We start from the raw sequence: 22,832 nt of genomic DNA on the forward strand, positions 1-22,832 counted from the left end.
ACACAAACTTATATAAGCAAAAAATATAACGTTAAATTATTATAATCCCGCATCGCGCAAAGCATGCTCGCCCTTTCAGCCGTGGGGGCGTTATAATGTTACGGTCAATCCCACTATTCGTTGGTAAAAGAGTAGCCCAAGAGTTGACGGTGGGTAGTGATGACTAGCTGCCTTCCCTCTAGTCTTACACTGCTAAATTAGAGACGGTTAGCGCAGATAGCCCTCGTGAAGTTTTGCGCGAAATTCAAAACAAACAAACTTTCTATACTGTTTCTAAAATAACAACAATAATAATAAAATATTTCTCTTCTCGTGACGTGTAGTTCTCCTCATGAATCTAAAATTTCCAGTATTGTTGACAATGTTCGAACTAAATATACATTAACAAAGTAAATCATTCTTTACGATTTTCATTTATAGCGAACCTTATGAATGTCAATGTCGACATCTCCAAATAATATGAATTTTATATAAGCTTAAATATTACCTTCAAGGATCAATAAATGTAAAAAAAACATGATTTATTCTGATTCCAATGATTAAAGCCTCACTTAATATACTAGCCTGTTTAAAATGTGTTCTTTGTGTGAATATTGCTGGATAAATACCGATATACTGGAGCATTAAACCCTTTTGTTATGTGTTGCTTTGTGGTACTAAATGAAAAAGTATAGTGTTATTCATTACAAGTATTCTTGCTTCAACACAGGAATCCTTGTAGTTGTGTTATGCATTAGGCGTGTGTAAAGTTAATAGATAATAACACATCAATTTCTTATTTTTCAGCTCCTTTCAATAAAAATAAATGCAAAGAAACGGAAACTTATGACTATGCCTTTGAAATTTCTAGAAAAAGGCCGATGCCAAACCTTTCAAATACAATACAATAGGAACATAAATATACACATCTTGTCGTTGTCAACTATAAGAAGAAAAAAGGGATTTTCACACACCCATATTCACACATTCCAAGTAAGAAAATACAGAATGCTGTATTTGTGTCAACACGGATCTGTTCCAGCGTTTTAATAACACTAAAGGAACATTTTTTTGGACCATCAACATTGTCTACGTTTAATTTTTAATAAAAAAAATTGTAGATTATCTTTCAATTATTATTTTTTATTATTTTTCCTTGTCATACGAAGAGCATTATTTTATTGTATCCTCATATGTGTTTTATAAGTAAAGAATAATTAATAAACGGCATTTTCCGACATAAAAATAATTTCGTTTCTGAAAAAAAATTGAGCTCAAATACCGAAATACACTGGAGTTGAAAAAGTAATAAGTAGAACTGAAGTATTATCCAAGTTTTCTTCAGTTATACAAACACTTAGAGGAGATAACGTGTAATGTAATGTAAGTATTGCGTGTAGGTATATTCTTACACCTGCGTTTATAATTTTTGGGAGTCAAAAAAAAGCATTTTAGTAGGAAGAAACTTTGTAATAAGGGTCGTTGGCGCTCTTTAAAGTATTTTAAAACGTTGATTTAGGCTTATGCATCGTGTGATTTTGATATATACAGTAACGTGACCATGTACTGCTAACAAAGACACAACTATTCAACATTTTATATTCTACTATTGAAAATTTTATATTCTTACTCAAATGAGAATGAAAGCTTAAACCATTAAAATTTTACATCAGTGTGTATAACTTAAAGATAAATTAGAATAAAAAATTTCGTAACCATTTTCATTTGTTCATATTTTCGAGTAAACGTGTACTTTATACTATCACGGTATTTATCGTGTGACGACACTCCTTCAGACTAAGATAACTGAGACTTGTAAAGTTAAAAAAGTTACATTACTTTGTACTTTTTATGTTTCTTAACTGCTATTAAAATCGTTAACAGTTTTGTAACATTATTTGTTTTACATGGTATGCAGACTTACTAACTAAACTAAAGTTTAAAACATGAAACTTCATAACCCAAGGACTTTCATTAAGTAAAGTTTTCAGCTCCTGTTGTTTTCTGATTACTTATTTTGTGATTTATATAGTTTGAGATCTTATGTTATTTTTTAGTACTCTGAAATATTTGTTATGTGATATTAAGCGTAAAGCTGCACAAAGGGCTATCTGTGCTGTGCCCAACACGGTTATCGAAAGACTGTCTTTAGTGGTATAAGTCCACATACATATCATTGTGCCACTTGGGGCATATAAAGTAATTCACTTTTAACTCTAACCTTTCGTGTGTGTTTTTTAACTACTCCTGTTGTTGTTTACCATTGATATTAAAATTATCAAAGTGAACTCCATCTACGCACATTTAGACTCAAGAACAAAATGAGAAACTTCTAAGTTTCAAGCATAACATGACCCTAATTTTGGACCTTTGACTACAGAGAGGATAATCAGTCAGTTACCATCGTTGCTATAAGTTTGTTTGCTTGTTTTGAATTTCGCGTAAAGTTACACGAGGGCTATCTGTGCTAGCCATCCCTAATTTAGCAGTATGATTTAGGCTAGAGGGAAGACAGCTAGTCATTACCACCCACCGCCAACTCTTGGGGTACTCTTTTATCAACCAATAATGGGATTGATTGTCACATTATAACGGCTGAAAAGACGAGCATGTTTGGTGTAACAGGAATTTGAACCCGCGACCTTGATATTACGGGTCGAATGTCTTAACCCACCTGGCCATGCCGGGTCTGCCACAAGTGCTTTATCTGGCGCCTAGTTCTAAAAAACGTGAATGAATATCATTTGCACGAAGCATACACAGCAGAAAGTGCGGAATATGTTCGGCTGTATCATATCTCAAGCTTTAAACTTTGGACCTGCAGCTTAAAGCGTCGACAACTTGCCAGGTTAAGGTGTTTTTGAGTGCTTTCAAATGTTAATGTGTAAGAATTACAGCTGAAACTGTTATAGTTTCTAGTATTACTAATGTTTATTAAAGTATTGCTCTTCATGCAACTTTATTGTTTTCACTCACACGAAGTTCTGAACACAAAAAAAGATAAGAAACTTCTCGATTATGAATTTATGCTTTTAAGATCATAAATTCATCTTTAGATAGTAACCAATTTATCTTCTTCAATTATCCAGCTCAAACAAAATAAACTACCGCACTGCCCTCTGTTGGTAGCTCTGCGCAGTGCATGATCGATAGTAAAGCTCGAGGCACGCTGGTTGCATTCGTGTCACAGCCACTTGAAGGAGTTCGTTACGAAGGAAAACCAGTCCAAGACACTCGTGAGTCGAACAGTTTCAATGAAATGATCAGTTTAGTAACAATATAACAGAGTAAAAATAATCATTAATTTAATTCAGAAAATGTTACTCACTATCACAGCAAAAACTGTTATGTTTTCTCACGAAACTTTTACTACTTATCACCGTTAAAGTAATTGAAATGAAAATAGCATTCATTCTGGAAAGAACTCAAAGTGGTACAAACGAATTCAAGTTCAACTTACTACGAAAACATGAAGATCAAAATCTACGGTTATTTTCTTGTTTGGATATGGATTATCAAATACGTTAATGGTATGTACACTTTTAATCTATAGATTTCTCTGCTGATCGCTATCTTTATTTTTCATAGAGTTTGTGTCACGTACAACACTACCTTTGGATGAACATTTTGATTTCATGAATTAAATTATAATTTACTAAACAGTAATTTGTTTTTCCAGTTCGTCAATAACGTGAGAAAGTGTTTTACTGTTCCAAGCCATAAATCGTTAATATAAGTTAATCTTTGTTTCTATACCGGAATAGCTGATATGAATACTCGCTTGATAATTAAAGATGGATTTCGTTATCTGAGATCAAAGTAATAATAAGCCTATCAGGTGAACAACCAAGTCTAAAAGGCAACACAAATTGTCATCAAGATAATTTTTTTCTTTTCATATGCAAAAGACTGCTGGCTTATGTTGACGTGGTAAACTTGTTTTCCATTTTTCTCTACGTGAACTGAAGTTCAAAACATTATCGGATTTAAGTATTATTATGTTGAAGTCCTATCATAATTCTCATTTCTTATCATTTCTATTAATATAAATACAGTTATTAATAATGTCAAATACATTAATTTATGCTACAGTGATAAATCTTTAGATACAAATAATTTTTGTCATGACTCTACAAGTTCCCAAATTATAAATTTATCAAGATTCATATTAAAAGCGTGTTTAGTTAACTGTTATTTTTCATTTTTTTTTTGTTTACGATGACAAATTTCGCTTTAAATTAGATGTGATTTAATCTATTTGGCACTTCTATACTCTTTTTTAAGTAAAGAAAAAGGAAAAAAAAAGCCTACATTATAGATATTTATATGTTTGTATTTTGCAAAAGGACTTAAATATATTGAATTAATAAGAAAATCGGGACAGACAGTATGAACATTTGGACTTCTGTAATTGAATAAATAAATTGATTATCACTCTTATAACGTAACGAAAGCTTCAAAGTAAGGAGCGCGATTTTGCGACACGGGACATGAGCTATGTACTCTCTGATTTATAGTTTGGCTCCCAAAGAGTATGCCTAAACCTAAGTTCAAGTTGAAAGTTAACAAAGTGCAAGAAATTTTGTTGTAGCTAAATACGAACACAAGTAAATATGGTGACTGCTTATTTAAAGTGCGCCTCATATAGACCCCCATAACTCAATGGGAAATCTTAAGATGTATAAGGCTAAAACTCGGGTTTCGATACTCGCGGTGAACAAAGCAGAGAGATATTATTATTATGTAAGATTGCACTTAACAACAAACAAGAATAGCACTATGAGATTTTTATTCTCAACTATCTGTCTCCAAATAACGTTAAAGTTATTATACATACATGTGTAACGTCATGACAGATTGATGTTTTTGATCTCAGTTTTTGTTGTGTTATCACATGCTAATTAACACCACTATGATATCCCGAGAGTTTGAAGAGTCAGTGACTTTGATTTATATTATAACTGGTCAAAACATTGATCTGGTTTAGTAGTTTGCACATTAAATATCGCGCAAAGCTACTTGGAAGCTAGGTATTCGCGCTAGTTTTTCTTACCAATACCACTTACCGCTAGCTTTACAGCTACTCTTTATCAATGAATAGCGAAATTTACCGTAAAATTGTCACGCAACCATGGTTGAAACAGTGAGCATTTCGATGACAACTGGATATGAAACCACGATCTGCAGATTAGGAGATTGAGAGTCGAATGTCATTCATCATTAGGCCATGCGAAGCCAGGTATGTTGTAGAATAATATTGGTTTAATTGTGGTGCGAGAAATTCGTAACCAGTTAGTGAACTCAGTGTATTTAAATTCATCAGCTTTGTTTTGAATACAACGTTAGCAAAAATGAAGGAAAATATAATCATACTTCTGTTGCAAGATATTGAGGCACCAGAGACTTAACGGTTTGTTTGCGAGCTTACGACGCTAAATATCGGATTTCAATACCTGTGATGAGCAGAGCACATATAGTCGACTAGGTTGCTGTGCGCTTAACAACAACCAAACTGAAACATTGAATTATGTTTGAAAATAAAACATTTTTTTTCTATTTTTTAATCCTATACCCATATACAGGGTGTTCGGAAAGTCACTGTGCACTTATATATTTATTAACAGACATGTTTCAATATATAATACAGGAGGTAAATATGAATGACAATTATAAACAATGTTGAAAGTGAACCCCGTTGGCATCAATACAGGCTTGCATCCTTCTTATTTTGTTTCTAAACACTGCTATCAGTTGCTGTTATCGCTGCTTTCAAAACTGCACAGTGACTTTCCGAACACCCTGTATAATTTTGTTTTAACTGTTTTAAAAATAATTTCTCAGGTTATTCTAGTTCTAGTCAAATAAAATATTTTGTTCTAAATGGAAGTCATTCGGCGAACGATTCTCTTTCTCAACTAATTAATCAAATATTCTGAGAAAATCAAAAACAGAAATATATTTTAGCCTGTAGGCTATTTTGTTTAACAACTTTAGGTGCTGAGGCTGTACCTGTATATATTTATATAATAGATTGGTACAAGTGGATCTACTAATACGTTGAAATGTCTACTGAACAAAGTTTAACCTACACTCAAAACACTTTGTTTTTCTAATAATCATCAAATAAGAAATAATTAATTAAAAACATCCGTACTTAATTAATAGCAACAGTTAACAAGGGTCTATGTTTGTGAAAACTACAATCAGAGCCTAATGTCCACAACACTATCTTCTTTGCAATTAGATGTAAAAAAGAAAAATCACCATTGGTTTGTTTCATGATTTTAATGCAAAGCACTACTTATGTATAAAATTCCTCAATTTTCAACTGCGACGTAATGCGCTTTGTCTCGGACGACTTTCCGATTTGTTACATTACGTATGTTACGCGTTACGATTTCAAATAGACGGAAATTGTAATATTAATTTCTAAGATAATTGAATTTCGATATGTATTAATTTGCCAACAAGACTGATACACACAATTTTCCTTCTTAACATAAATATATTTTAATACACAAATAACAATAGAATTTATAATAACAGTTATTACTAATAGTTGTTACAAATGATGGTTTATATACTAGAGTTTTACAAACTTATAAACAATACCGAGTCTTACATCTAGTCTCGGACTCAATCTTCTACCGACGCTCGTGGAGAACAAATTAATTATTTGTTGATTCAATTATACATTTATCTTGACGACTAACTTGCTTGAAGCATCAATAAGGTTTCGCCGACGACAATAGCTAATCTCCTTATAGAAATAATAACAACCAAAGTAATCCATTGATGTTGAACAGTTTATAGAGTTCAAATCAGTCAACCCTCCTGGTTAAATATCTCTAGTTCTCCGATTACTAAGCATAAATCACAATTATATCTTCTGCGGCTTATAGCATACTGATTGCAGTTGACCGATAATAATAAACGACTCTCGGCGAGCCGGTTTCATATATCAATGACACGAGATTTTCGAACTTTCAGCAAATTTCGAAAACACGTAAACCATATGTTACTGATTGCTACTCACAAAAATCTTCTACAAATTTAGAGAACAGGTGAGACTTGCGCAGTACACATCCAACAATTTACGTCACATCCATCAAACTGAAACATACATAAGGATTAAAATATATGTGTAACTGTAAATCTGTTATCTAACTAATAGACTAAATGAAAGACAGCTAGTCATATGCACTCAGTAACAATTCTTTATTCACTGACTACTAAGATATGTTCTCCACTTTTAAAGTGTTTCTGTGGTTACAAAATGCAAAAATATTTTTCTGGCAACATACCATGAATCATAAGTCCTTGGATTCACAGTCCGAACGCACTAAGTACAAGATCACTCCGAACCATCTTGGATTAGCACTTGGGAGTTTCTCCTACTTTACTAAAACGAACTTTGAAAAAATATAAAATGAAATATTATTCTCGATCTGAACATTTTAATTGTAGTTTTATATCGCATGGCAGGTTATTTTAGGGAAAAAGAGATCTGATAAATTTTTAGGAAAATTTAGTTTCTTTATGGGAACTCGTAATATCACAAGACATCAGGCTAGAAGGAGAAAAAAATACCTTGCTTCCATCACGAGTCCGTTAACATTTTAGGACACTAGCGAAAATAATTATTCAAAGATACATTATTGGAATTAATTTTGAATATGATGAAAAACAGGTACAAAATGCAAATATCATAGAATTACTCTTTTCATCTTCTATAGGATGAAGATGAACTGTACCAGAGTGTAGTCACGTTTCGACACTTTTTGCTATGATTGAACGACAAACCAATCTGATAGTTTCATGCTAGTAGAAGTATAAACAATCATACTTTATCCAGCAGTGGTGTATTAAATGCATTAATGGCTCCCAGGAAAGAAATAACAGAACAAATGTGTACAAATATTAGTTTGTCTGGTAAAGGCTACTTCATGCGATAGACTAAGGTGGAATTTCATGTTTCAAAAGGAGTTGTATTAAAACTACAAAGAAAAGACTTAAAATTTGTACTGTTTACGACAGAAGTATTCGTGTTAGAAAGCCTAAACTCCTCAAAAATAATGTTAAGTACCTCAGTGTATTTTCCTTACCTGATACAAGGAAATACTTTTGAGGTCTTGCCAATGTTTGGGATGTAAAAGTTACCTACAAAAGTGTATGATACACATTAGCATAAAGTGATCTCACTGGATGTGTAGCTGTTCACAAACCATCGCTTGAGAGGAAAAAAAATATAAACTAAAAATCTGAAATGGTTATCAAACTTCAAATAATTAAGTTATCAGAAATGGTATTGGTTTCTCAAAGTGATTTCAAATTCAAACTTTTTGGTGGCAACCAACGACTGATTGTTAGTAGGTAAAAACAGAAGAATATTTTGTCGTTCTGCGTGAAACATGCTGGGGGAATTAATAGAAGTGTGTGGGTTATATCTCAGCAAGTGGTACTAGAAATCTACACAAAATTGATGGCACCCTGACTACTAACTGGTCAAAAAAAAATCTTTCCTATCATATTATTTCTTCAAAAACAAGACTTGGGGAAAGATTCGTTTTCCTTGTAAGAAATTGATGGCAAACCTACAGTATAATCTGCAGAAACAATAGTAAGGATAAAGAGAATGATAGAGCAGTGGCAATCATATGTTGATCTATATGAGGTCTCAATACAAAAATTATTAAGACATAGTAAAACATTGTACAAATTATTCTTTTATGTTTTTGTTATAATTTATTGTACTAACGATAAATTGACTATTCTAGTGCATTTACGTGTTGAGTTTGACTCCTGTATATATAACAAATGAACTATGAATTTTCATAATTATTTAAATACATGTTATCATACGTTTATGTGAATGAAAAAAAAAGTTAAATTAATTTAATGCAGAAGTTTATGATTGTAAGTAATATTCCTTGCCAAGTATAACAGGTTCGCTAGAAGCATTGCTAGCAAACGGAAACATTCTGATTCGTGAAAGAATATGTGAATGTGCGAGTTCCAGACTGTCTTAATGGGTATTTTTTCTTTAGTATTGTGCTAAAGTATAGTTTAGAATAATCCTCCTCTGGCATTCGTACATAGTGTCTGTGTTGTTAACAAAATCACAGTGATATATAATAATATTTTTTCTTACGTCTTCATCAGTCCTTCAAATGGAAAAACATGTAACTTCACTATCAAAGATGTCTTCCAACAACAGCGAAATATTTTAGTAACATTACTAACAAAAATGCTTTATAACACCAGCGAAACATTTTAGTAGTATCACTAACAAAGATGCTTTCCAACACTAGTGAAATATTTTAAAGTATATGGTGTTTAAAAAACTTATGATTTATTAGTATAAGAATATTTTAAAAATTACACACATAAAACATGTTTTTTTTCTTTCGCTTTCTCCACAATATTGTTAAGGGTAATTAGAGATCCATTAAATCATCCGTTGTTTTTGCTGTCATAGAGGATGACAATACAACATAAACATTTTTTCTAATAATATCATTTATTCTCGGATATTAAAACTCTACCCTTACCGGATAATAAAAATCGGGCTTCATCTCTTGAGAACGTGGGCACGATTTAACAGTGACGGTTAAACCCTACAATTTGAATAGAGTAACCCAAGAATGAGGAGTGTGTGTGTGTGTTGCTGATTATATGCTTTACCATTAATTTAACAGCTAAACATTTGTCATGATTTGTGCATATAACCACTATGTACTTTGCGCAAATATCCAAAATCAAACTAAAGGTATGTGTAATCAATAACATTACTTTCACTCAAACTATTGAAAATATTCGCTCAGTATTTCACAAACAATTTCGGAACGTTACTATAGATGCAGTAACACAATTACTGCAAATATTGCAGAAAAATAGAGTTAATATTTATTCCAACACTTTTTATGGTGTTCCTAAAAGAATAGAATTTATTTTTCGGATTTACAATAAGTAGCTTATATTCACTTCAAAAAGAAAATCGTGAAATAGCATGTTGTTTGCTTTCTTTGAAAGCAGTAATGAAATTACTATGGATTATTCGAAGCAAATAGGTTTTGCTGTCCTTTTTCGTTTTGTGTTTAAAATTTTGTTGGATATTCCACTTTACCAGTTAGTTAGCTACTATCAACACTGTGATTAATATAAGCTTTACAATATTGTAACTTATTGTATATGTACAAAATGAGTAATTTCACATACTTTTTGTTAGATCTTTGACAATTGGAACTTTAACAGGTCGATTACTTAAAATCATGCGTCATATGGACCTTAACATTAATTATCAGTATAAAAGCAGTTAATTTGAGGGTTAATTACTAGTAAAGCTTCCTTGTGTGATGAGCCAAGAATGTTATTATACTTGACCAAATGCTTATAAGGTGAACATTCAGTGCCTTAATGTAGATGTTTACATAGTACGTCACACTTAAATCATAAATACAACATTAACAGTGAACATAAAATTAGATAATCGTGACCATCAAAAATAGTAGTTTTATACTTCTAAGTACTGGTATTAGCAGCCAACTATGTGGCTGACTTTAACCTAACAACTGGAATGAGGGAATGAAGTAGATTCAGTGAAATATGACGTTTCCAACTTGGAAGTATATAATCTGGTACACTAACGTTTAGATAGATAAAAGATCGGCCCGGCATGGCCAGATAGGTTAAGGCACTCGACTCGTAATCTGAGGGTTGCGGGTTTGAATCCCGGTCGCACCAAACATGCTTGTACTTTCAGCCGAGGGGCCTTATAATACGACGGTCAATCCCACTATTCGTTGTTAAAAGAGCAGTCCAAGAGTTGGCGGTGGGTGGTGATGACTAGTTGCCTTTCCTCTAGTCTCACACTTCTAAATTAGGGACGGCTAGTGCAGATAGCCCTCGAGTAGCTTTGCGCGAAATTCAAAATAAGCCATTTCGGGTTACCAGCTATTAGGGCAAAATAATAACCATATATGTACCACAATACATGGACATTGCCCTGAAAAGGATCGGAGTAATATTCAGTTCACTCTGACCCAAAAATGAAGTAACTATCACTATCAAATACTGCAAGATCACACAAGTATGAGGAGGAGGAAGAGGTCAAAGAAAACCTGACCCTCCAGGGTACGAACATACAATACCCAAACACCGAGAGAGATAGAGCTTTTAATCTTTTTCCATTTGATGGTGCAAGAGAATTGTAGTTTGTTTTGAGTTGAATAAGTGAAAAGCGAATATCATATTCATTTGCTTGACTGTAGAGACATGGAGACTGATAAAGTTTCTTAGTGAGTATCAATTTTAAATTGCTTCTGGTGAAAATCATAAAAGAAAAGAAAACTTACTATTTCTTTGATTGTTAAGAAAAAAAACATTGCAAACTGGAATATTTTGTTTTATATTGTTATATCTGAGCCTTTATTTATCATTATTATCATTTCCAAATTTACTAAAACATATAGTAACTTTACTGGCACTTTTTGACCTCGTTTACCTCGTGAAACCAAAGGTTGACGATTCATGTCATATTCCCATAAAAACACATTCAGAAACGATGATAAATAGTATGTATTATACACCTGTCATGTATAAATACCGTTGAAAATGTTGGTATATTCGACCAAAATGGAACCTTATGCAGCTTGTATGCTAGGCGCCAAGTCAAAAACCCTTTCGTTTCGGATATAAACTTCTCTAAGTTGGAGCTGATGAAAGGAAGTGACACACTCACTAACATTCGACACCTCCTAAGCAACTAGTCTGAACTGAATTAATTTTCATACATATATACATTCGACAACTGAAAGACAGTAAAATCCCACTGTTCGGTCAAGTAAGAGTAGCGTAAGCGCTGGCGGTCGATACCAGTGACAATTTCCGCTTATTTCGAAAACATTAGGAACGCCTATGCAAAGATAGTCCTTTGTGTTACCTTCGGGAAAAAAAATATACATTTATATATAATGTACCAGCAGAGGGCGCACTATTGGGTTGATAGTTTTCACTTACACAAAATTTTTATCAACAGTTTATTTAAATATTTCTATCATATATATTCGAAAACGTTTAAAACATTTCGAGCCTTATAAAATAATAAACGAAATCTATGATGGTATCTTATTCAACAAGTTAATGTAGTTGATTCTTGAGTTCTTCAGTTGATGTAACAAGACTCAGTTTAATTCTGTTTAAGAGGTAGTTTTCAATAATACTTGTTGAAACATCTTAACATCTAATTCTGACTTTTATTTATTTTGGAAACTCGCAAAAAACTACGTAAGAGCTGTCTGCGATATCCGTACTTGGAATAATGTAGTTGAATAGTGAGGTTTGGGAGTCACTCTTATATTCCACACATAGCCATAAAATTTGAAGTTTGACTTTAAAGCAAAGCTATTTACAATTTAGCACACTAATCTCTAGGCAACGTTTAGTACTATCCGATTCAAAATAATACAGAACGAATGGCAACAACTTTAGTTTGTGGTTCAACTTACATACATTTGATTTAACATTATATTAGTGTTAACATAAATGCTGAACATGTCTATATCAAAAAGGCAGATTTACTTGAAATTTTATAAGGTAAAGATAAAAATATTCAACAGTTATACAATCGTTAGTTCTTTTATAAAGAAATTTAAAATGTAATAAATATCTCAAAGACATTAAAACTATCAATCTTCCAGAATAAACAAATGTTGTATTTAAAATCACATTGCAATTCTCTTTGTAACAACCAAATAAGATATAGACTGATGTACGTTCCTGATAAAATCTATGTTGGCATTTGACTAGGAAATCAAATTAAAAAAAAAAAAAAAACTTACCAGTAGGGATAAACTGTAATCATGGATCTTTTATCTCCCTTTGTGGTATCATAAAATAAAATAGACAAATATTTATCATACTGGTAAAAAATAACAATTTTGTTTCATTACTTAAAAAGATTAATGAGTGTTGATTTCAAAGCAGTCTCATTTTCTGAAAACAGAGAACAGTATAAGCAAATATAGGCGAAAGTTGTGAAATAAAGTATATTCAAATTTCATGACATTCTCCTAGTACACTGAATAGCTATATTTTATTCGGGAACAAAGTGGATTTATTCTTTTCCTGTAATGGCAGATGCAAGCTTTAAGTATAACTTCTGGCATAGTTAGTATTCAGTTTAACCCTCAATATGTGATCTTTTTCAATAAAAAATACCCGATGGCTATAAGGATCAAACAGGCATTAAAACGTCTGCAAATTTAAATATTTCACAAGCTTTACAGGTCCCTTTTATTCAGAAGTTTAGAACTTACAAATAACTGTACCCTGCAACCAGTAAGAGTTTTACACTCTTCAAACCAGAAACGAATGAATGTCATAATTCTTTGATTGGTTTGGTTTTGGTTTTTTGAATTTCGCGCAAAGCTACTCGAGGGCTATCTGCACTAGCCGTCCCTAATTTAGCAGTGTAAGACTAGAGGGAAGGAAGCTAGTCATCACCACCCACCGCCAACTCTTGGGCTACTCCTTTACTAACAAATAGTGGGTTTGACCGTCACATTATAATGCTCCCACGGCTGAAAAGGCGAGCATGTTTGGCGCGACGGGGATGCGAACCCGCGACCCTCAGATTACAAGTCGCACGCCTTAACACGCTTAATCACATAATTCTTTGAACCTTGAAATCAGTAAAAAGAATTAACCAATTAGGAACATTTATTGAAACCATAAAACAATAAGTGTATTAGATATTTTAAGCCTCAAAATACTAAAGTGCAAATGGCCTTGAAATCTGAAAATATATGTCACGTAAACAAAACACCTGGATTTATTAAAAGTTATTAATCTTGAAAACTGAAATCGCTAAGGGCATTTTAAACATAAAGCACAAAGATCACACAAACTTGAAATTGGAAACCCAATAAATCACACGGGCTTGATACCTGAAACCAACAACAGACATAATCTCATGAAATTTGAAATCAATTAGGTTAATTGATATAATCTTCAATCCCTTTCACAGTTTTTTTTTTTTGTTAATTTCCGGACGGCAGAAGCGGTGAAAAGCACGAATCAAATAATGAAATCCCCAGTTTTGTTACTATTCTAGTCATAAAGAGTTTCTTTTATTAATAATATAAACATGTTACATATGAAAGGGAAGGATGAAATATACAGTTTCAACATATGTCTCTCACAAGCAACTACCTATACAATTAAAAGAGTGCGTGCATGATAAGATTTTAAACTTTATGAAACTATAAAAATGAAATAGGGATTAAGTAGTATAGACAATGTCCCCACATTCGTAAGGGAGGGGATAGTATAGATAGTACCATACATTTGCAAAATAAAAGGCATTTGAGGAATTTTCTCTGTCATTTTTCAGTGGGCCTTCTCAGACAGAAGATTTTGTGTGATAAGGCGTGTAAATTTTATAATATGATTGTAGCCAGAGTTCTGGTACCGTCAACCTGTTTAGTTGAACCTGAACCTCATACTCAAGTTTTAAAAGCGTCACTACGTCTGATGTCTCTTTCTAGACAAGTCGACCGTTTTTTTTGTTTTTTTTCACACTATTCGGCTCAAAATGTTTAATCACGAGTTAGGAAATATGTTTAACTAGCTTAGGATTAACCTCAAAATCACTCAGAGGCTCCGCATGGCCCTCAGATATGTTTAGAACTCAACTTTCTAAACCTCTTAGGGCCGGCATAGCCAGGTGGTTAAGGCGCTTGACTTGTCATCCAAGAGTCGCGAATTCGAGTTCCCATCACACCAAACATGCTTGCCCTTTCAGTCGTGAGGGCGTTATAATATGACGGTCAATCCCACTATTCGTTAGTAAAAGAGTAGCCCAAAAGTTGGTGGTGGGTGATGATGATTTGCTGCCTTCCCTCAAGTCTTACACTGAAAAATTAGGGACTGCTAGAGCAGATAGCCCTCGTCTAGCTTTGCGCAAAATTAAAACAAAAGAAAACAAATAATCTAAACCTCTTACGTAAGTAATCTAGTCAGGTGACTGTTTTTATTACTTTAACCTCGCAACACTGCTTTTAAATCTTAAAAATAGTTTGCATTCAATTACAAAATACCACAACCAAAAATAAATGTCTTGAACGCTAAGAACGAAATTTCCCTAAGTATTAGTTTATACGATAAATATATAGACAATCCTACGATATGAAAATACACTCTACTCTCCTAAAGTTTTTAGTTTATCCGATCGAAGTGTCTTCTGCGTACTCATATTATGCACAGATACATGATCTGCAGCTTAATGACGTATAGAGAGTCAGTAAACCATGTGTGGCAAGTGAACAATAACAGACAAATAAGATAGCATTGAGATATACGATCCCATCTTGAGTTAATTGATTTCGTTTCCTTTAGTGGTTATGCAAGTACTTAGGTAGTAACAATAATATAATGAAATAACAAAGACAAACACATGAATGGAGTATAAGTTACAAACAGAAGTTAAATGAAGCTAAAATAACAGTTTGCAAAATGAGAACAAAATAAATACTAGAATGAATTCAAACTTAACTAGATATGAGTACCTAAAGATTTAGAAACTAAACATAATGTAAGTACTGAAATAAATACAAATTAAGCACGATGCAAGTAATTGGGTAATACCTCTTATGAACAATTCGTACAGGGTGACATATGCAAAGAAAGCATCAGTATGTAGAATTTATTTACTGAATGTTACACCATGCAATACACTGGTTAAACGGTTAGGCTAAATATCCCTGGGCTCAATGCTATTAGTATAATGAATTTCAAATGAATGTGTAATGCAACCTCAAATACTAAGTCATGACCACAATTAGTTTTGGAATGCGTTATAATTACTTTTGTTTTATTACTTACTTTACGTTTGGGATTTAAGCGTTGTGTGTAATTATATGTGTAATGATCCTACACTAGGGTTATGTCATAAAGTCCCATGCTAATTTCGCAAGGTGTCATATATCATCACACTAGATTTGACCATTTTGAATATAAAGAACGTTTCAATAGAACTGTCCCCGACTAAGGTATTTTATAACGATCCATAATAACTTTACCAAAGTCAGAATTCTCTACTAAGCTGAGAACAAATGTGGCTTGCAATAGCTAAACATAAATCGTGCCGTTTAATAATTGTATGCGAATGTGTTATTTTGATTAATAAACGCCATACTGCTAAGTTGACTCCGTAAAATTGTTCTCTGGAGCTATTCACTGCAAATAGATCATTATAAGGTGTAATGAGTGGTACCTCGTTGAAGTGTAGTTGTTCAGAGAAATGTTATACGTGGTATCGTGTGAATAATTCTTTGTCATTAAAATAGACTAAGTTAGTTTCCTTCAACAACGGGAACGCATCAGGCAGCTGTTCTTGATAATAGTGCTGTCAAATAAGGGATCATACCTATAGTCTCATAAATAGGTTTCATATTGTGTCAACGTTTTCTCAGATAAGTAAAATATCATTTTATTAGAAAAAAAAGTTATTATTTCAGGAGAATATTTGAACTGAAAGCTTACTGTTTTAATGTATCTGTTTCATGACCTTTGACATTGAATTTTATTTTCTCAGACAATCCAATGGTATTCAGTAGTTGGCATGCACAGGTTAATCAGAGTTTATTAAAAGACGGTTATTGAATGAAAACAGACCCGATTATAATGAGTAACTAGCACACACACATACTCACAAACAAGTTGATCACAATTTATCATAACAAGTTTATTAAATAAAAGCAGACCCAGTGATCTTGAGGCTTTTACACATACTTTATATTACATTCTTTGGGAATATGTTGCAATTTAAGGAAAAAACGAAATAGATTTTTGCACTAAAGTACTACTACAAAAACAAGGTTTGATTCTGTAGTTAAGTCCATTGTTTGCAAAGAAATTAGTTTTGGAAAACTAGTTCTATAGAATTTTCTTGAAGCTCGGCAGCTACTAAGTATCACCCTTGTGGAAAAAACGTTTCGTTCTACAGTAGCTGTTGTATATTATATTCATAATACGTTGATTTTTTTTACAGCAACTGGTGTATATCATCCACAAATACGTATCTACTACTTTATATCATCCTCGTAATAGGTTGTTTCCCGTTTCAACAACTGATCTTTATAAAAGTATTAAAAAAGCAAAGAATAAATGTCAGGGAATGAGTTTAAAAAAGAAACACACAAAGAAAACGAGACTATATTGTTGTATAATAGTAGGAATAATTTAAGGTTCTTTATAAAGTAAAATGAAAAAAAAAACACAAGTTCTCATACATATTTCTCCAGAAGTGCATTTTTCAAATACGTCTCTCTTAAACTTAATTTGAGGCTCCATTTTGTTTTTTCTAAGGAACATACTCATTGTTGATAATGAACCTCGATTTTTTTTAAACAAAATTTCCTTACATTTGTATGATCTCATATAAAACATTATTTTCATCAATAAGGGGTCACAAACGAGCAGTTAGAATGTGGCATGAAAAATATATTTCGTATAAGTTGAAATAAAAATCATATATATATTTATTTAAGAACTTATTTGCAATACTTCAGTTATTATATGGTTTGTTACTAGAGTGATTATGAGTACAAAGCTTCCGATAAATAATAAACGAGTAATGGATGTACACTGCTGGCCAATATCTTAAAGCCAATGAACATAAAAAATTATATCCATTTTGCATTGTTAAACTCAACAGCTTATTTGAGTAGAGCTTCGACAGATGAAAAAAAAACAAAAAACGTTTTTGGCATTTAATAGGGAAAATGTGAGCACTAAAAAAATTAGCCTAAATACTAGCTGGTCAAAAGTTTAAGACCATACCAAAAAGAAGTCCTAAACATGGTAGAAAATGCCCAACAAGCGGTCTTAAAAGTGAGTTGCACGGTCGTAATTGCGAATAACTGCAAACATTTGGCATGGTCGAGAAAAGCGTTTGCAGAAGGCTGACTGGAATGTTATTCCAAGTGGTGAAGATGGCTTCACGAAGATCATGCGCTGTTTGGAATTGACGTCTATTTCTATGGACTTGCCATCCACTCTCAAACATTTTCAATGGGGTTCAGTACGGGCGAACACGATGTTCCAAAAGAATCACGTTAATCGTCATGAAAAAGTCCTTTGTTTTGCGGGCATTGTGGATTGCAGCGTTGTCCTGCTGAAAGATCCAGTCATTTCCACACAAGCGAGGGCCTTCAGTCAATAAGCATGCTCTCTCCAACATGCCAATGTAGCAAGCTGCTGTTTGACGTCCCTGAATAACCTGAAGCTTTATTGTTCCATGGAAGGACAAAGCACTCCAGATCATGATGTAACCTCCTCCACTGTGTCTTGTAGAAAATGTCTCCGTTGGGATATCCTTATCATCCCATGTTTAGTGGTTCTCAGCAAAGTTTAACCTAATTGTTTTGTGGTATGGAAGGAATCGTGGCCTTTGAAAACATTTACGGTTTCTAAAGCCTTTCTCTCGTAAATGCCGCCTTATTGTTCTTGAGCTGCATTCTGCGTCCGTAAGGGCCTTAATCTGGTTCGACAATCGGCTGGTGTCTTGCCGAACAAGCCGTCGAATCCTGCGGTGAAATTTTCTTGGGCCGACCACTTGAAATTCTCGCTCCGTATCTTTCAGGGTATTTTAAGAAATTTCCAACAGCAGTTTTACTACGCCCAATCTCGCCAGCATTGGCACGTTGAGGGAGACTTTGCTTTTGCAGCTCGACAATTCTGTCACGTTCAAACTCTGTCAACTTTTTTAGTCTTTGCCATGCTTTTACCCAATGTAACACAGGAGATGTCAGTGGGAGATGTTGACAACGCTAATGCTTAAACAAAAATGACTAAATTTCGTTACGTGTTTACCGATTAACGCTTCGTTTCGTATGGTCTTAAACTTTTGACCATCTAGTATTTAGGCTAATTTCATAGTGTTCACATTTTCCCTATTAAATGCTAAACAAGTTTTTTATTTTTATTTTCCCTTTTCTTATTTTCATCTTTCGAAGCTCTACTCAAATAAGTGGTTGAGTCTAACATCGCAAAATGTATATTTTTCCTTTATGTTCATTGGCCTTAAGATTTTGGCCAGCAGTGTATATATATATATCCTCTAGCTTCAACCGTGGATTATGACCCTTTTTTCCACAATGTCCATAAAATGTAGTAAAAAACGCGCACTCTACACTGAATATTCGTTTATAGTTCTTTGCCAGTGTTCTGCCTTCAAAATAGTCACGTTAAAGTTCTTGTGCTGCATGTATAGAAGCATTGCAAATTAAATTTTAGCTTTTATAGTCCAACTCAGTTGACAAGTTCTGGTGTTGACGAAAATATTCTTTAGAGGTGGCTTGCGGTAGACATAAAACAAACCTCAAATGTTACTTTTACACATCTACGATATGAAATACTTAGTGGATAAATTAAGAATAAAAATATACATTCCAGACTGCTTTTCATCACGATCATTAAGCCTGTTGGTTTCCAGACCTTTGCCAGCATTCGGCGATTAAACCACACCTCTAAATGTTAAAATGTTAAGGATTTCTAGGCAATTCTGCAGCATGCAAATTTATTAATAATCTTCTAAACTTGTAAAAGTAAGTAAGAATCAACAGTAAATGTATTGTTAAGGAAAATTTTTCCTAAAAAATAAAAATTCAAACTAATAATTTCACTATATTAGTGGGTTAAATTGAAATATTCAATTGATCATATGTTAAACATCATTGGTGAAGATAAATAATAAATAATTTAAAGCTGTATGACAAAAAACTCAGAAGCTATGCAGCAGATGTATGGAGTAAATATATATATAAGTAAAAGACCATTTTGACCTTAATTAGAACATTTACTGTTCCAATAGAGCTACCCATTCATAGATATTTAATGGAACAAACCACCATTTTCTAACAACGTAGCTCTAAGAAAGCTTTATTTGGAATAAGGCGAGGTTCCAGATTCGTCAAAAGAGATTTGAGTTGCAGTTTATCTCAAAATACTGTTAAACATGACATATATATGAGAATAGTACCTTATCATTTTGATCTATATTTTCGATTTTTTTAGAACATTACTTAAAGTGGATTTGTATATAAAGAAGAGAGTTATAAATAGTTTATAGCATTCATACTATTTCTAATACTGTTACAGCGGGAAATTACTGTATTTTACTTTTTAATAGCTTAGAAAATAACATAGTTCTATTGAATGTATTAAAGTTAATGTTTTCAAATATTGTTGCGAGTATCACGAAATAAGTAATTGTTTTTTGTGAACAGGATGCAAATTGTCGTGAACTTGCATCATTCCTTTATTGTGACTGTGATATAGAGCTTATGTTTGTTTGTTGACTATATATACCTCTGTGTCATCATTCTGTTGATAAGTAGGACTTATTTCAGTAGAGGGACAGTACAGAAGTTTGTTACAAGTTATAATGAACTGAGAATTAATCAATCTCCGATTACAAGTATGTATTTAAAATGACCTCTGACGTAGTTAATATAGGGTTGTGGTTTATCCTACTCTGATATTGGTGTGATTTAGCAGTGACGTATTGTTTCGTCCTTTGTGAAAAGCAGATGTTTAACTCCCACTGCTCTATAAATTAATTAGTTTCTACAACTATAGTATCCAATAATTATAGAATAGGTTTTAACTTTTTCGTTGTTACATGTTGGAGATTTTGTATGCTATTTTACCTAAGTGCTTGCATCTTTTCTTAGCTATCAGTGTTGATTTTTAACTTTGCAATAGGTTTCCTTGTGATAAATAATTAATGTTTGAAGGATATTAAACACCATTCTTTCTAGAGTAATAAAAAAGTGACACATGGTTACGTCTGTTCAAACTCATATACTTATATAAAATATTTACACAATATTTAGTTTTGTTGTTCTTCCTTTTTCTCGACATGTAAACACGTCACATGAGAACTCAAAACTACTGATGTAAAAACTTTACATTCACGGCGTTCTCTTTCTCTGATAAATAAATTTCTGCCTCTTGATGCGACCCTATGAGAAAGTCCGTAGGTCTGTGTCTAGATTCATGCAAACAAGCGTAAAACTAATACGCTTCACTTTACATATATCATACTCACAAGGAAGAAATTGTCAAGGAGATATATAATCATTTTATCATGAATACATTTTGTGAAATATTTTACTTTTTCAAGCTTGAGTTGCATTACTAGTTTATATCAAAACTATTTTTTAAGCGTAGTCCATGGATTTGAACGTTTCTGAGAACTCTTTCTTCTTAAAAGTTTCTCGTAAGGAACGAATAGATCATGGTGTCAATATTCTTTGCTATAGAAACCACTCGAGTCTATGGGTTCTTTAACGTTTTGGTTCAACCCCATTTTACTAGAGATCTATAATTTTGAGCCTCTCAGTAAGGTACATACAAACATACACCTTATATATAATTTTTTTTTTTCACGTACCACAAATTTATCCGTTTTGAGAACTGTGCAATACACCGTGAATAAAACGAATAATTCTTCTGTTTGGTTCTTTTATTTATAAGTGCGGCTTTCTAGTTTTTAGTAAAGATCGTTTTAAAAATAGACTTGAAGTACTAATTATGCATTTAAGCCTAAAATAATCGTTATAAAATATTACTCTATTATTTAAGGATTGTCCCCGTCCATAGAAAATGTGATATAACGAGAACTTGACACTCTAGAATACACCTTTATGAAATATATTATAAAAACACAGTTGCATTAATTAAAGTGCCAGCACTGAGTGTATTGAACGTTCGACTGCCCTTCCAACACTGTTTGGTGTAATTTAAGAGTGTCAAACGACTTTCTCTTTTGCTTTTTGTGTCATTCTTTTATCAACAACTAGACAGTAGAGAAAGTGTTGGCTTTGTACGGTATACATCAGATAATGAATTATGATGTTAAGGCATCTACCGTACTACAATGTAGTAATATTGAGTAGAGAAAGTGTTGGTTTTGTCTAGTGTATTTATCAGACGATGAATTGGCTAAATATCCAGGCACTTTAACATATTACAGTGTAACAACACAAAAGTGCTTGATTTTGAACTCGTTTTTATGTTATTAGTGTTTAGATGTGTATGCAAATATTACACTTTCTGTGAGAGACAAAGACCGAAGTGGCACTGTACTTGGAAAGTTAAACTGTTATATGAAAAGAAAAGTACAGCGTATTTCAATCGAAAATGGTATATTCGAAAGTGTGGGGAAATATAGTGTATCGCAGAGTCGTTTACAAAATCACCACAACATTACAAACACGTAGATGATGATTCTGTGAAGAAACAATAGATCCAAGTTAAAATTGTTCTAGCTATTTGGTAACGGAAGTGGAAACAGCTTATAGCAACTCCCCGTAGAATAGTTTATATATTTTGTTGCTAAGCTAATATTCAAAAACCCTTTTTTATCTAACAAAGAACAATTTTGAATTAAAATTTCTTACGTTGATTTTTAAAATTAATATAATACGTTTCGTTGTGTTATAGTTTGAATAGTGTTTTAAAACGTAGTAAAGATTCACTCAAGTATTGTGTTACATTCTGAATGGTATTTTAGAACTTTTTTTACTAAATTTAAACTATTTTTTAATATATTTGGGTAATAGTTTTAAGCTTCGTTAAACCCAAACCAACTTTTATAGTTTAAATGGAGCTTTAATACTCATTACAGTGTAAACCATTTTGCAATATATTTGGATAGTTGTTTTAAGCTTCATTCAACCCAAACAAATCTTGTTTTGTATTTAAATTTTTGTTTTTTATTTTATTTAAACATAAACAGCTGTCATATCACAGTTTAATTGATGTTTTAAGATCTGATTTTGCTCAAG

The 22,832-nt window shown here is 32.7% G+C and overlaps 1 protein-coding gene across 1 annotated transcript in view; it reads left to right on the forward strand.

Moving 5' to 3' along the window:
* Positions 1 to 3,181: 3,181 nt before the first annotated feature.
* LOC143233080 (protein turtle-like) overlaps positions 3,182 to 22,832 on the forward strand; it is a 261,770-nt gene continuing 242,119 nt past the window's right edge. Inside the window, exon 1 of the mRNA XM_076468965.1 lies at positions 3,182 to 3,509. Within this exon, the coding sequence (XP_076325080.1) occupies positions 3,449 to 3,509 (61 nt within the window). The 5' untranslated portion in view covers positions 3,182 to 3,448. The remainder of the gene's footprint in view (positions 3,510 to 22,832) is intronic.

This window comes from Tachypleus tridentatus, chromosome 12, assembly GCF_004210375.1.
Source record: "Tachypleus tridentatus isolate NWPU-2018 chromosome 12, ASM421037v1, whole genome shotgun sequence".
In the NCBI taxonomy this organism is placed as follows: domain Eukaryota; kingdom Metazoa; phylum Arthropoda; class Merostomata; order Xiphosura; family Limulidae; genus Tachypleus; species Tachypleus tridentatus.